At 39.7% G+C, this 15,000-nt stretch overlaps 1 protein-coding gene across 1 annotated transcript in view; it reads right to left on the bottom strand.

Moving 5' to 3' along the window:
- The window catches only part of LOC143026187 (serine protease 27-like), a 17,541-nt gene that overhangs the window by 1,636 nt on the left and 905 nt on the right, over positions 1-15,000 (bottom strand). The window contains exons 4-8 of the mRNA XM_076186202.1: positions 12,967-12,984; positions 10,545-10,713; positions 4,011-4,092; positions 2,183-2,381; positions 647-801 (exon numbers count right to left, since the gene is read on the bottom strand). Of these exons, the coding sequence (XP_076042317.1) occupies positions 647-801; positions 2,183-2,381; positions 4,011-4,092; positions 10,545-10,713; positions 12,967-12,984 (623 nt within the window). The remainder of the gene's footprint in view (positions 1-646; positions 802-2,182; positions 2,382-4,010; positions 4,093-10,544; positions 10,714-12,966; positions 12,985-15,000) is intronic.

Here is a 15,000-nt window from a genome sequence, read left to right on the forward strand (position 1 = left end):
TGGTCTCTGAGTCGTTGGTTTTATGGAATGATCACTGGAACCTCGTGGAGGATTACTGGAAGGACAGAAACCTCCTTTCTGTCAATTGGAGGAAGTCTCTGGGGCTACAACCACGATCAGCATGAAGAAGAAGGAAAAGGGGAAATTACGAGAAACCATTTAAATGGAGTTTGAGTCAAAAATAAACAGCGCTGAATGGGCTACCGGCTCCGTCGCTTGGCCTTCAAGCCAAAAATTTCATAAATCAATCAACTAATCAGTCAAAAACAAACGACTTGGCAGCACTAGTGAAGGACATCTCCCAGGGATGGATGAAGTGATTCACTTTTGACTGGAACTAAAATCGCTCTAATTAAAAAAAAAAAAAAAAAAAAAAAAAAAAATTCCCTCGCGAAGCCAAAAAGTAAACAAAGAAAATACACCACCCTGGTTAAGGTGTCAAACTTTACCATTGGTTCGTGTGTGTGTGTGTGTGTGTGTGTGTGTGTGTGTGTGTGTGTGTGTGTGTGTGTGTGTGTGTGTGTGTGTGTGTGTGTGTGTGTGTGTGTGTGTGTGTGTGTGTGTGTGTGTGTGTGTTTGTGTGTGAGAGAGAGAGTGTGTGTGTGTGTTTGTGTGATATACAAAGTTAAGGTGGCAGTATACTCACGAAGCAGGCGTCCTTCCCGTCTCCAGCGGCGCACATCATGTCGCAACTGACCGGCCTGAAGGTGGTCGAGTTTTCGTAGAGGTCGTTGCACCTTTTGTTGGTCATGGTGTTCACCGCGACGGCCTGGAGCACGTTGGGTCGTTCCGAGAGTCGCTCTGCGGAGCACACCAGAGGTTATGGACTGCTGGGCACCGGCGCTTCTGTCCTCAGACTCGTTGGGAATGGAAACATGTTTCGAGACATAGTGACACGTTGAGGAAGGTAGAAAGAAGACACGGGATTATTCCTGACCGGTTTCGCTCTTAGCTTCTTCGGAGTTCAGTGAAAACATACCCCTTAACTACCTGTTTTTCTTTTCTCTGTAATTGCTTGTAGCTGTGTTGAAGAATATGGTAATGTTTAAATCTATGTGTATGTATGTATGCATGTGTATACAGTATAGATTTGTGTGTGTATTACACACGTCGCCAACCCATCCATTCTTGGTGAAGTAGATGATTTTGACTCAAATATCTAAAAACCGATATTTCAGTGTGTCTGTGTCCTCTGTGTTCAGATTTCAGGTTTTGTACTAATTTTTATAGTCCTTGTTACTTTATTTGATCAGTCTCACCTTTCTCCTGTCAGGCATTCATTTGGAAGTTTTTAGTGTCAAATGTTTGTTCTTACTCTCTCCCACTAATGTTATCACACTGGGATATTTTCCTCCAACCTCCAGCACTTTTTCAGCAGCAAATTTGCTCCAACAGTCGGAGGAAAAATTGCCCAGTGTGATGAGTGGGTGGTTTACCTTCAGCGTCACGTTACCCTATCCCAAACACTGATTTCATTGTTTAGTTCTTATGTAGATTTGCTTCATGACTTCATCTAATCGCATGTTGAATAACCATGGTGACAGCACACACACACACATACACACACACACACACACACACACACACACACACACACACACACACACACACACACACACACACACACACACACACACACGCACGCACACAGACACAAGCATAACAAACATCTGGCCATTATCGAGTCAAAGTAGGCACACTAATGTTCTTAAAGCAGTGATTTTCAATCGGGGAAGGGGCGGGGGGAGCATGAGGGACCCCTAAGGAAGTCATGACAAGAATTTTGGGGGGGTCCATGGCCTTCTCTTACAAATTACACATTTCCATATAATGTGAGGACTCTAATTTAAAAAACAGATTCGTCACTGTTCAGAAGAAATGTAAGGTAATTTTGATCGTCAACTTTGTAATAGAGCAAAGGGTTTCTCTTATTCAACATTATAGTATTATTATCATTCTATATCTTTTTTCTTTTCCTTTTTTTTTGTTTGCTGGGTGGGATTTAGGGGGAAAATGAAGGAGATCCACACGAAAGTAGATAATTCACAAAAGGGCCATGGGAATGAAGTAAAAAAAAAAGAGAATCAGTCTTAGAACCATGACCGCCTATGATATCAAACAGCAGGGCATAGAACCATGTTCTCTTCGTTTATTTGGTTCTCTTGCAATCCTGGCCACTCACCGTCAGTCTGCCCCCAACCGGTGACAATCGCTTCCGTGTCAAAGAACTTCTTTGACTTCACCCAGGTCGGAGGGAAGCACAGAGGTCTGATATTCCCGTCGAAGACAATGGGTTCCTTGAGGACGATGATGGCGATGTTGCACCTGTATATGTTTGTGAATCCTGTCGCTCGTTGGTCCTCTTTCCCCCATTTGTAGAGCTGATGGGAGAGATGGAGTTAGGGCTGTGGTCGGCAATTTGAGTCTCAGGAGTCGCGTGCCGCTCTTCCGGGACGCTTGTGTCGCTCCAAAAGCTTCTTACAAAATGAATTTTTATTAAAACGAAGGCGTCATGTACTGTAGAGATGTAAAATATTTTTGACAAAATTTTATATATATATATATATATATATATATATATATATATATATATATATGCATATATGTCAATTGACATTTGGAAATAAACTCATCTGCTGGGATTCGAACTCCCACCTGAGCGGCTTGCGTCTTACAAGTCGAGATACCGTGATGGTACGGTTCTCGTCTTGTAAAACGCAAGCCGCTCTGGCGGGAGTTCGAATCCCAGCAGATGAGTTCATATATATATATATATATATATATATATAATATATATATATATATATATATATACACACATACATAAACCTATATTCAACTTTGAAAAGATCTGTAGCCGTCAATTACTATAATCTGCAGGAATGTCTTTTCTAATTTGATCTTTTTATTGCGACTTCGACAGCACAACATGTAACATTTTGATAAAGAAAAAAATCTTTTCCAGCTGTAAGACCATAAGGTATGCACTAAGCAGTTCTATGTCCATTAACAGGGGAGTGTAGTAATCGGTTTTCTAGGTGTTAGACTGGTTCGTGAAAGAATCTCTGGCAGCACTAAAGGGTCAGATGATGCCTTTGGACCTGTTCTACCCTTCTTATGGAATGCTGTCCACATGAGTGTGTTCTTTCATATATTTGACCTCAGGTTAATGTTAATCTATCTTATTCCGATAAATCCTTATCCCCTCTCTGTCAGATGTAATATTAATTCACTTATCGTTATGAGAATATGTTTAACAAAAACGATACAATGTTTCTGTAATAATCTCACAACTTTCTGAGTAGATAGTGATTATCTCTATAACCGTGATTAGGTATCTAGAAAAAGGACGCGATTAACTGTACATGATTATGATAAAGGATTAGCTTCTAGACAAAGTATTGGAATAGAAGTTGTACTTCCAGTGGGACAAAGCGGACGGACAGTCAGGATGAGAGGGACATTTGATAGTTAACTCATTTAGTTAGAGAGTGGGGGCTCAGGGTTTGTGTAAACGAATAGTGAACACTTTGCATGCTTTGTTCTGGCTGACACGAAATGATCTAATTCACGTGAAAGAAGACCTTGGTGAACGAATGCGGAACTCATGTACTGTACCATCTCGATCATTGGCTCACGAATGACCAATAGTGGGTCTCTCTGGCTCAAAAATGGACAGAAAACTAGCTGTAATTAGTGGATGCATATCGATTTAATTTATCATTGAAATGGCCCCAATGAGGCTAAAGAAGAACAGCTTTGCATAAGTATACATGGAATACACGAGAGAACATGTCGAGCGGAATCCTCTGGTGTCATGTAGATAATATCCTGTAAAGTGACCCAGAAGTTGTGAACTAGACTGAACTAGGAATACTGGCAACAGTGAGGTTAAACTAGCTAACAGTTATAAAGGAAGTGGAAGCCCAGAGGAGTATTATTTATGTACTTAGATAAGACCAGGCGAATGGGAAGGAAGATGAGATGACGAAGTGAAAGGGTCTTCTTACCTTGAGCACTTCCAGTTTCTTCGGTGGCGGATCGTTTTCAGAAATGTGCGATTGGTAGGCGCCCAAGTATACTGAGAAGGGCCTGAAAAAATTCAAAATAAATAAATAAACTACTTTACTACTCACGGGGCCGCGCAGTAGCCAGTGTTTACCGTGTCGAACTCATGAGCAGGTGGTCGTGAGTTCGATTCCCGGTATATGCTTCTGGCGTTGGTTCCCGACAGCCCTGCCTAGGCGGGGAGGCGACCCAAATATCGACCTTAGGGAAAAAAAAAATAAAAAAAATAAAAGACAGAGGCTTTCCGCAACTGACAGGTCTTCCCCAACCAGGGGTTTCTCACTTCCCACCAACATCAAGCCTCTCCATCTTCTCCTGTCTTGTGGAAGTTCCATCCAGTTTCCTGTATCGTCACTACTTCTCCCCCCCCCCCCATACTTTATCCTTCACGCCATCAATCCAGCTCATTCGAGGTCTTCCTCTTGGTCTTCTCCCTTCCACACTTGCCTTAACCACCTTTCTTGGTATCACAAACAGATCAATTCTCACCATACTCTTGGAAGGCGATAGATCATCTGTTAACTAGAGATGACTCTTCACAATGTCTCCTTCTGGAAAGGTCCCATTGCATCTGCTCTTGATCTATCTATTCCAACTCAAGACCTCTGTTCATAACTCCATCAATCACTTCATCTCTTCCTCAGGCTGTCAACAGGTCTTCTCCACTGCGGCTTTTGCTCAGACAGATACATACATACATATACCAAGGCTTTTTCCCCCTTACAAGGGAGGTAGCCAAAAAGGAAAAGGCATAAAATCATTCCCACCCATTCCATCCCTGAATACACCCCACACCCCTCCACGCTCCCTCTTATCTTAGCACCTCCTGGATGACGGGTCATCCCTGCACCTTGTCCACTGCCCTGGGTCAGAAGCAGTGTCGCAAGACACAGCACATCCACAGCAAGGCCGTTTCATTAAATCGGCGACCCCCCCTCTCCGTCCCCCCATTGCATAAAAGGAGAAGACGGGGAGAGATCCCTTCGGGCTGCGTCAAATTTTGCTCACACATACTACCTCACCCCCCATCACCCCGCCCATTCCACCTCATGCATCACAACATCATCCATATACAACCATTCTCCATTCATCACCTGTCTTCTGTCCTCTCCCGTCCTTCCTCAACAGACATTCCCCTCTTCCCCAAAGCCCCCTTCACCCCATCCATCCACCTCATCCTAGGACGTCCCCTTCATGTTCACTCCCTCCACATCTGCCTTCCATACCTCTTTTACTAGTCTTTCTTCACTCATTCTTTCCATGTGTCCAAACCATCCTAATACTCTTTCATCAACCCTATCTCCCAGCTCCCTTTCCACCCCTGTTCTCCTCCTCACTTCCTCATTTCTCACTCTATCTAGCCTAGTAACCCCCATCATACTTCTCAGACACCTCATCTCAAACACATTCAAACTCCTTCTCTCTTCCTCTTTTATGTTCCATGTTTCTGCCCCATACAGTGCTGTTCGCACAATCACTCCTTCATACAGTCTCCTCTTAGCATCCATTCCCAGATGTCTATTCCTCATTACACTCTTTAATCCACCAATGCATTAACTCGCTTCTCTCAATCTACATTCTACCTCCATCTTCACTCCACCTTTTCCTGCCACATTTGCACCCAAGTATCTAAAACTATCCACTTCCTCCAGTCGCTCTCCCTTAATGCTCACTTCCAGTCTACTGCCACTTTCACCCCTTGTACATCTCATCACCTTACTTTTACCCACATTTATCTTTAGCTTTCTTCTATCACATACTCTCCTAAACTCTGCCACCAACTTCCTCAATCCCTCCTCCGATCCTGCCACAAGCGCAGTGTCGTCCGCAAACAACAGCTGGCTCTCCTCCCACTTTTCTCCATTTTCTTTAACCATCTCCAATCCCTGACCCACTACCCTTGCATTTACCTCTCGCACTACCCCATCCATGTATAAGTTGAACAGCCAGGGCGACCTAACGCATCCTTGACGCAGTCCCACCTTTACCTCGAACCACTTACTCTCCCCAGACAGATAAATGAGCAAATAAAGAAATAGGTGAGTATATAGATAAAACAATAGATAAATGAATAAATAGGTAAACATGTTTTACAATTCCATCTTGGCTGCGACGGTCCAGTACTGGGACGAACTACACAAAATCTTTGTGGCACCCCCTACGGACAAGATCCACGCATTCTTTTGTGACTGGAGACTGTTGTCCACAAAGATCGAAGAGCTGGTTGTTACTTGTCGATTCCATTTGTATCATCCCCGTGGAATTAATCGAGTGATTATGGGAGTGGTTGGTTACTAGAGAATGTCTTGGATTCAAAACAAAATAAGTTCGGGATGAATTTGATCGTCATGAGGCATTGACGGGGATGGGGGGACGAGCAAACCGAAATCTTCATACCCTTTTTATTTATTTATCTATTTACTTATTTATTTATTTATTTATCTATCTATCTATTTATTTATTCATTTATTAATTTATTTTATGCAAATGGCTCTCGGCCAACGTCAATAATTTTAATTAGTCGAGCTCTCTCCTTGGGTATAAAATTAACAAAAGTCTTTCATTGGGGGAGGGGTGGGAGAATTAGGAAAACTACTTTGACTTATAGCATAGGAAATCGATACGGTCATTAATGTAGTAAGCGACGACCGGGAGGGGTTACTGTGAAGGGACAATGATTATATAATTATTATTTACGAGTCAATTGGTCACGAAATGAAGAGGAAAAGCACGTTGATGAACTGCATATAGAGCCGTAGAGAGGTGTCAGTGATGTCTAAAACATGTTGCATATGCTACAGATAGAGAGAGAAAATATGTAAATAATATCTCTTCCAAGGATGCTTGCAGGCCGAACGGGTTCGAGCGTCGCTACTTGCGGCGAAGGTTGAGGTGACGGTGGTTCGAATTGTGCCACCAGCGAGTTGGACCAAGGGCATGGCTCATTAAATTCTACGCTACAAGGTCCTCTGTAAGGGGCACCGACCTAGGAGGAGTTTCGCGACGTTAAACCGAATCATCATCATGATCATCATCATCATGATCATCATGATCATCATTATCATCATCATCATCATCATCATCATCATCATCATCATCATCATCATCATCATCATCATCATCATCTCCTCTTCCAAGTGTGTGCGTGTGTGTGTGTGTGTATTTACCTAGCTGTATTTTGCGGGAAGGGGAGCTACGCTCGTGGGTTCCCGCCTTTGTATCTCGCAGTGTCCAGTTTGCTCTTAAACTCATGAATGGTTTTTGCGCACACTATTTCATTGTCCAGTTTGTTCCAAGTGTCCACCACTCTATGTGGAAAACTTTTTCTTCAGATCTCTTCTATGTTTTTTTATTTTCTTTCCATGTCCTCTTGTGCTTCTTTTGTCCCAGTTTAACAAGTCCTCTCTATCGAGTATTTCTGTGCCCTTCATGATTCTGTAGATGGTCAGTAAGTCACCTCTCTCTCTTCTTTGCTCCAGAGTCGGTAACTCCAGTTTAGCCAATCTCTCCTCATATGACAAGTTTGCAAGTGCAGGTGCCATTTTTGTGGCTGCTCTCTGGATTCTTTCTATTTTCTTTATATTCTTTTTGGTACTGGGTGACCACAATGTCGCCGCATATTCTAGTCTAGGCCTTATCAGTGTGACCAATATTTTTTTAATAATTTCTTCGTCCAAATATGTAAATGCCACTTTTATTGATCTTAGCAAGTTGTAGGATTCTCCGACAATTTTGTTTATCTGTTTATCATAGGACAAGTCGTTTGAGATAATTACACCCAAATCTTTTTCGGATCTCTCCTTCTTTACCTCCTTGGTTCCAATTTTATATTGTCCTGATATTCTATTTTTGCTTTTTCCAAACTCCATTATGCTACACTTGTTAATATTGAAGTCCACTTCCCATTTCTGACTCCAGTTCCATACCTTATTCAGGTCTTCCTGCAGTGATTCGCAATCCTTTTCAGTTTTTACTTTCCTTAACAGTTTGGCGTCGTCTGCAAAGAAGCTCATGTAACATTTCACATCATCATCCATGTCATTTACATAAATAGCAAACATTATTGGAGCCAATACAGATCCTTGCGGTACTCCACTCATCATCTCTTTCCAACCTGAATATTTTTCTATGGGCACTACTCTCATCTTTCTACCAATTAGCAAGTCCTCCATCCATTTTAGTAGGTTCCCGTGTATCCCTCCTATATGTTCCATTTTTTTAAAATAATTTTGTGTGTGGTACTTTGTAAAAAGCTTTATATAAGTCCAGGAAGGCACAATCAGCCCATCCATTCCTTTCTTGCACTATGTCTATTAATCTTGAGTAGAAACATATTAAGTTTGTGGTACATGATCTTCCTTGTCTGAACTGATCTGATCTTGTCCTTGTCTGTGTGTGTGTGTGTGTGTGTGTGTGTGTGTGTGTGTGTGTGTGTGTGTGTGTGTGTGTGTGTGTGTGTGTGTGTGTGTGTGTGTGTGTGTGTGCATGTGTGTGTGTGTGTGCGCGCGCGCGCGCGAGTTGACCTGAGAAATCAGGTCATGAAGATGCCAATGGAAGAGGGCAAAGAAATTAAGAATTCAGTCGAGGCAGAAGTACTTGCTGAAGTGAATCATTCCACATCTGAAGCATTACTTACACACACACACACACACACACACACACACACACACACACACACACACACACACACACACACACACATATATGTATATATATATGTGTATATATATATACATATATATATATGTATATGTATATATATGTATATATATGTATAATATATACATATATAATATATATATACTAAAGGCCTTTTCCCATAGGGGATGAACAATTAGTGAACCAGAAATCCATTTCATATACATGTAACGCCCCACCCATCCCAGAAAAAAAAAAAATAGCTTTGAATCTGTACAAATCGCTCAATCATATAGAAAGTTTCACCGATAGTGTAAATGTGATTTTACCAATTAAATTTGTAAGTAAAGGATTGGGTAAAATTGTTCAGAATATCTGAAGGATATAGCTACGTGCTAATGGGGACGGGTGGTGAAGAGTTTACGCCTTATAGAAGAATGAAGGACCTGTGTCTTAGAAAATAATATAGAGAAGGGGTGGGCAACCTTTTTAAGTTCGGGTGCCAAAATCAGCTAAACCTTTGATACAAAACATTTTCGAGTGCCAACGGAGTAAAATGATAGGTCTAAATACGAGTATGGGCCCCCTTTGGCCCCCATGTGATTGATTACTTATTTGTTTAAAGGTGAGCTCTTGGTTTCACGTGGAGAAACACAAAAGTCATCAGTGTGCCATTTTTGGCACGCGTGCCAATGGTTGCCCACCTCTGATACAGGGTCTACTGCTGCTTTTCTTTGAGAGGATTAGAGTTTGTTTCTGGAACTAATGGAAAAAATGGAAATTGGTGTTAGCGTGCGGTCAGGCCACTAAGTTCAAAAGATCATCTAAGATCATCACTAAGATCACTTTAAGACCAGTGGAAACGCATGAGGAGATAGGCAAAGGGTGAAAAGCAGTGGCCGTTTACAATAGCAAATGTAGACTAGGAAGCGGGAGAGTCACAGACAAGATAACAAAGACGGGTACAGGGTCTGAAGGTCATTATTTAGAATTATATATTAAGTGTTTTTGATATGTCTGACGTAAGAACAAAGGTCTTGTAAAAATATCCGAAAAATAAGAGAGAGAGAAAGAGTGCAAGAGAGATAAAGAGTACGAGAGAGAGAGTGAGAGAGAGGGAAAAATGCTACCTCTTCTGCCAGCGTTTTAAACTATAGGCATCTAAAGATATCAACAAAACACATTATCTCTCCACGTTATAAAGGTTACAGCGCCAATCCCAAGATGACTTGGTGATCGATTTCTTGTCCATAAGTTGTTCTCCAAGCAGAGCGAGCTCAGAGGGATAGACGTTATCCCTTCCAACAAGGTTTCGACCTCCTCAATACAAGCCAAACTGTCTCGCGCAGCATTGGATGCCTAATGTACCATGATTCCATTATGCATAGCATTACTCGCGATATAAAGTATAAAGTCACGTCTGTATTACACGTTCTCTTCCACTAAGTAATAATAAACACAGAAAACGTGATCAAGCTAGTTCACGGAATTGGGGGTGCTCAGCTACAACAACAAAATGAATATAATCAGGACGCCGAAATCGGCATCCTCGTATACCCACTTAGGCATCATCGTATAGGAGTGACATACAGAAGGACACTCCTTAACCTTTCCTAGGCTCCAATGACCTCCCCTTGTTCTCGTTCCTCTTATTTAATCTCACTCATGTGTACCGCCACTATGTTGTTGATAAAGATGTAACAAGCAAAACGTCGTGCTAACAAAGGCTTCGCCCTCACATGGTATTTATTTCGATACACATGTCAATATCAACAAAACAGTATAAAGGTTACAACGACAATCCTAAGATCACTTGGTGAACGACTCATCTCCCTTACTTGTCCAAGCAGGTCTTTGAGGTCAAGATGTGACGACTTGTCATGATCGACCCGGAGCACCTTGGAGTGTCTGACCTCTTCTTGACGATGGCCACCATCCAGGAGTACTCGTCGCGACAGGTGTCCTTTCCTCCGACAATACGCTTGCAGATCTTCGGCACACCGCACACTGAAAAAGAAGTGAGGAGAGTTAGTATTCCGAATAGTAGCGATGCCATGAGAATGATTGTATGCGGGGGCAAATCTTTGATACCCCGCGCACTTAAAATAACAGAAAGACGAGGAGTTAGCGTGCCGAACAGTAGCGATGTCATAAGAAAGATGGGGTACTAAAATGTGTGGTGTGCGAGAGTGGATTTCTGATACCTCCACTCACTTAAATAACGAAGAAGGGGAGAGATTCTGCGTGCCGAAAAGTAGCTATGTCATGAGAAAGAAGGAACTCTAGAGTTGGAGATTTTTAGACTGTGGTATGCAAGTAGCGAAGCTCTAACCCGCTTGGCCAGCTAATAGTTATGAAGATTACAAGTAGATTCTATAGGTAAGTCAGCAAATGAGATAGACTTGACTAAAATACCAAGTAAGATTCTAATGTTTAATGATAGGAAGCGTTCGCCAAGTTTGCCAAGTTTGCCAAGTTTGGCAAAAATATTTAAAAATACGACTCTCAGTCGTGACCAAGGGGGATAATCCTAAAAACAGTTTGAAAACAATCGACTCGCAAATGTGGTTTGGCAGATCAGTCTGACGTATCGTTGTGTGATTATATGAAGTGGTGGTATCCTCATCAGGACAATGTTGAGCAAATCCAGACAACACTTGACCAAAGTGAATAATGTAGCAATCTATCGCAGGTCAAGACAAGAAGGGAGGGAATGAGTTTGATATTATAAGAGTGAATGGAATAGTGTTCATTCTAATAAGTGGAATGATTCATACAAAAAAAAAAAAAATAGACATTTGAAGCAACTTTACAATGAAAATGCAGTGAATTTTACCGGAATCTAAGACCAGAAGCTAAAGTGTCATAAGAAATATAAAGAAAAATATTACAGTTACGTAGATGATTGATGCTCAATTTGTATGCTCTTGTATTTGATAATAATAATAAATAAACCAGATGAGCGACAAATCTTGATTTCAGACGATTCTACCAACATAGGATATGATATATCAGTGATCTATAAGACAAGCTTATGGCAAGAGAGGAAAAATCAACTTATGCTTATGACACCGAGATTTGCAGAAACACAGAAAGACTGTAAGGACGAGTGAGTGAGAGAGGGGGAGGGGGAGGACAGAAGAGGTCGACTTTTGTCCTTCAGCATTAATCACTATCAACACAAGAATCTGACAGTGTCTGTGTACATAATGATGGATACGGTTTAACGTCGCTAACTCCCACTGTCAGGAGGCTAGTACGGTGCCCCTTACAGAGGGATATCGTGGAATTTAATTATCCATCCCCTTGGTCCAACTCGTTGGCAGCAGGGTTCAGACCTTCGTCACCTCCACCTTCGTCGCAAGTAGAGACGCTCTGGCCCGCTCACAGTTTACGTCTACAGAAGATGTACCAACAAAGTGTTTACGTTTTGTCCCCAAAGACGGTGGTTTTGTTTTTGAGACCAACATTCTTGATCATGTCCGCAGGCAATCTATGCTCGTGTGGAAACAGGTCTTCGTCGACTTGCTTTCCCGCAAGTCGAAGGACTAAAGTCGACTATCTTTTATTTATTTATTTATTTATTTACCATTTAGTTTTTTTTTTGCTGATGTGAAATAGGCTTTACTTTAGAACTTCACGTAAATATTTTTTCTATGTCAGCTAGAAAAAAAAAATCTCACAAATAGGTCAATGGGATTCAATAGTTTCACTCGGAAACAGTTGAGTGGATCACTTCAATTACACAGTGACGTCATGTATATTTATATTGTGATAGATTAATTCATTCAAGTGAAGTGTTGAATCGGGAAAAATTGAGTCAGAAAAAATGGATCGGACGGTATTGAATCGGACAAAGATGAATGGGATAAAAACGAGTCGGACAAAAATGAGTTGGAAGGAATTGAATCGGACAAAGATGGGTAGGATAAAAATGAGTCGGACAAAATGGGTCGGGCAGAATTGAATCGGGCAAAGATGGGTGGGATAAAAACGAGTAGGACAAAATGGGTCGGACAAAAACGAGACGGAATTGATTCAAAGATGGGTGGGAACAAAATGAGTCGGGCAACACTTAGTAGGGCAAAATTGAGTCGGACAAAGCTGGGTTGGAAAAAAAAAAGTCGGACAAAATGAGTAAAAAATGCTTCATTTGATCCCCCAATTTCTCACTAGTCTAACACGCAGCTGAATAAAATCGCCTTCAATTAATCATAAAAAATATATCAAATAACTTGCTCTATCTGAGCGAATTCTTACCGCATCCATTCCGGGCCTCTGTAAACAAACGCTTGTTGGAGCCAGCTCGGTGCAGTACCAGTACCATGGGTTCAGGTGGTTCCCAGAAAAATAGACAAATAAATGGTTAAAAAGTGTTAAGAATATGATATGGAGAAGAGCGCTAGTCGTGTTGATAGACTATTCACACACACACACACACACACACACACACACACACACACACACACACACACACACACACACACACACACACACACACACACACACACACACACACACACACACACACACACACACACACACACACACACACACACACACGGATACACGCACGTGCCAAAAAGCCTTTTCCCCTTGGTGAGAGGGATAGCCTATGAGGGTGTTTGGTTGGCAATTCATGTATTTCATTCTAGTCCTAACCTAACCAAAGGCCATAGAAAACTCAGAAACGTCTGCAATTTTGGCCATATTTTCGTTTTAACAACAACAACAACAATAATAGTAATAATGATAATAATAATAATAATAATAATAATAATAATAATAGTAATAATAATAATAGTAATAATAATAATAATTAATAATAATAATAATGATTAATAATAATAAAAAAGTATTAATAATGATAGTAATGAAAGGAACTGTAACATTATGGCTACAAATAATAATAAAAAAAAATGTACAGTTAGGATGGAGACATGGACAATGTATCAATCATCTTACGGTGGTATTCTTAGAAAAATAATTTCCTTGTAAAAATCTTATATAAATCCTTGGAAGGGAAAGATTTATATAAGGATTTTTGTAAGAATACCACCGTGGTATTCTAAAAAGAAATCTTTCCTTATAAAAAGTTTTCTCTTCCAAGGATTTATACAAGATTTATACAAGGAATTTTTTTTTTTTTAAGAATAACGCCGTTAGTTCTGTACTCGCCCACATAGCATCTTAGATCGTTGTCTTAACTAAACTAAATTCTATTTGATAAGAGTTTGCACTGTTATGAAAATGGCCTTCAGATATATTAATAGTTTTATTGTTTTATGATTTTTTAAAATGTCAGGGGTAAGTAGTTAAGAAAAAATGAACGAAAGTAGACATAAGAGAGATTTAGAATAACACTATAGAGAGTAATTATTATAATTTTATATATCTACGACTGTCGTCAGATCATATTATTCAAATATTATTGATATCATTATTAGTGTTATTATTATTATTATTATATAATTATTATTAATTGTTATATAATTATTATTATTAATATTATTACTATTATTGTTGTTGTTATTATTATTATTATTATTATTATTATTATTATTATTATTATTATTATTATTATTATTATTATTATTATTATTATTATTATTATTATTATTATTGTCGTTATTGTTATTGTTATTATTATTTTCATTATTATTGTTATTTTGTTATTATTATTATTATTATTATCATTAATTATTATTATTGTTATTATTATCATTATTGTTATTATTATTATTATCATTAATTATTATTATTTTAGGGAAATAACACACACACTCATTCACCGTCAAATTCTAACACAGAGGGAAGTGAGAAAACGTTGGTAGAGCAAAGCTCTGTGAATTGCGGCAAACCGCATTTTTTTTTTTTTTTTTTTTTTTTTTTTTTTTCGAGGTTAGGTCGCCTCTCTGCCTGGCCAGGGCTGTCGAGCACTGCACTATTTTGATAAAAAATTAATCTGAATGGTAAATACCCACACGAGAGGCTAACCAGCAAGTTATTCTTGGTTGTTTTCGTTCTCTGTGTTGAAAAAGATTTAAGGGTTAGTTAACTTTTTTATCTTTCATCTATTAGCTTATCTGTAATTTCATTTTTTTATTTTCTATTTTCAATTTTATTTCTATTTTCATTCTTATTCAATTTTTTTTATTTCGTTCCGTTAGTTTATTTATTAGTTTATTTTTTTTTTAGAAGAAAAAGTGTAACAGCCAGTAGCTTTAATAATCAATCCTTGAGCAGCGTTCAGTTAAGAGAACAGTTGACCTGACATCAGGTCAGTTGACCTTT

This window comes from Oratosquilla oratoria, chromosome 6 (assembly GCF_046742065.1).
Source record: "Oratosquilla oratoria isolate Oo_2021 chromosome 6, ASM4674206v1, whole genome shotgun sequence".
Classification (NCBI taxonomy): Eukaryota; Metazoa; Arthropoda; class Malacostraca; order Stomatopoda; family Squillidae; genus Oratosquilla; species Oratosquilla oratoria.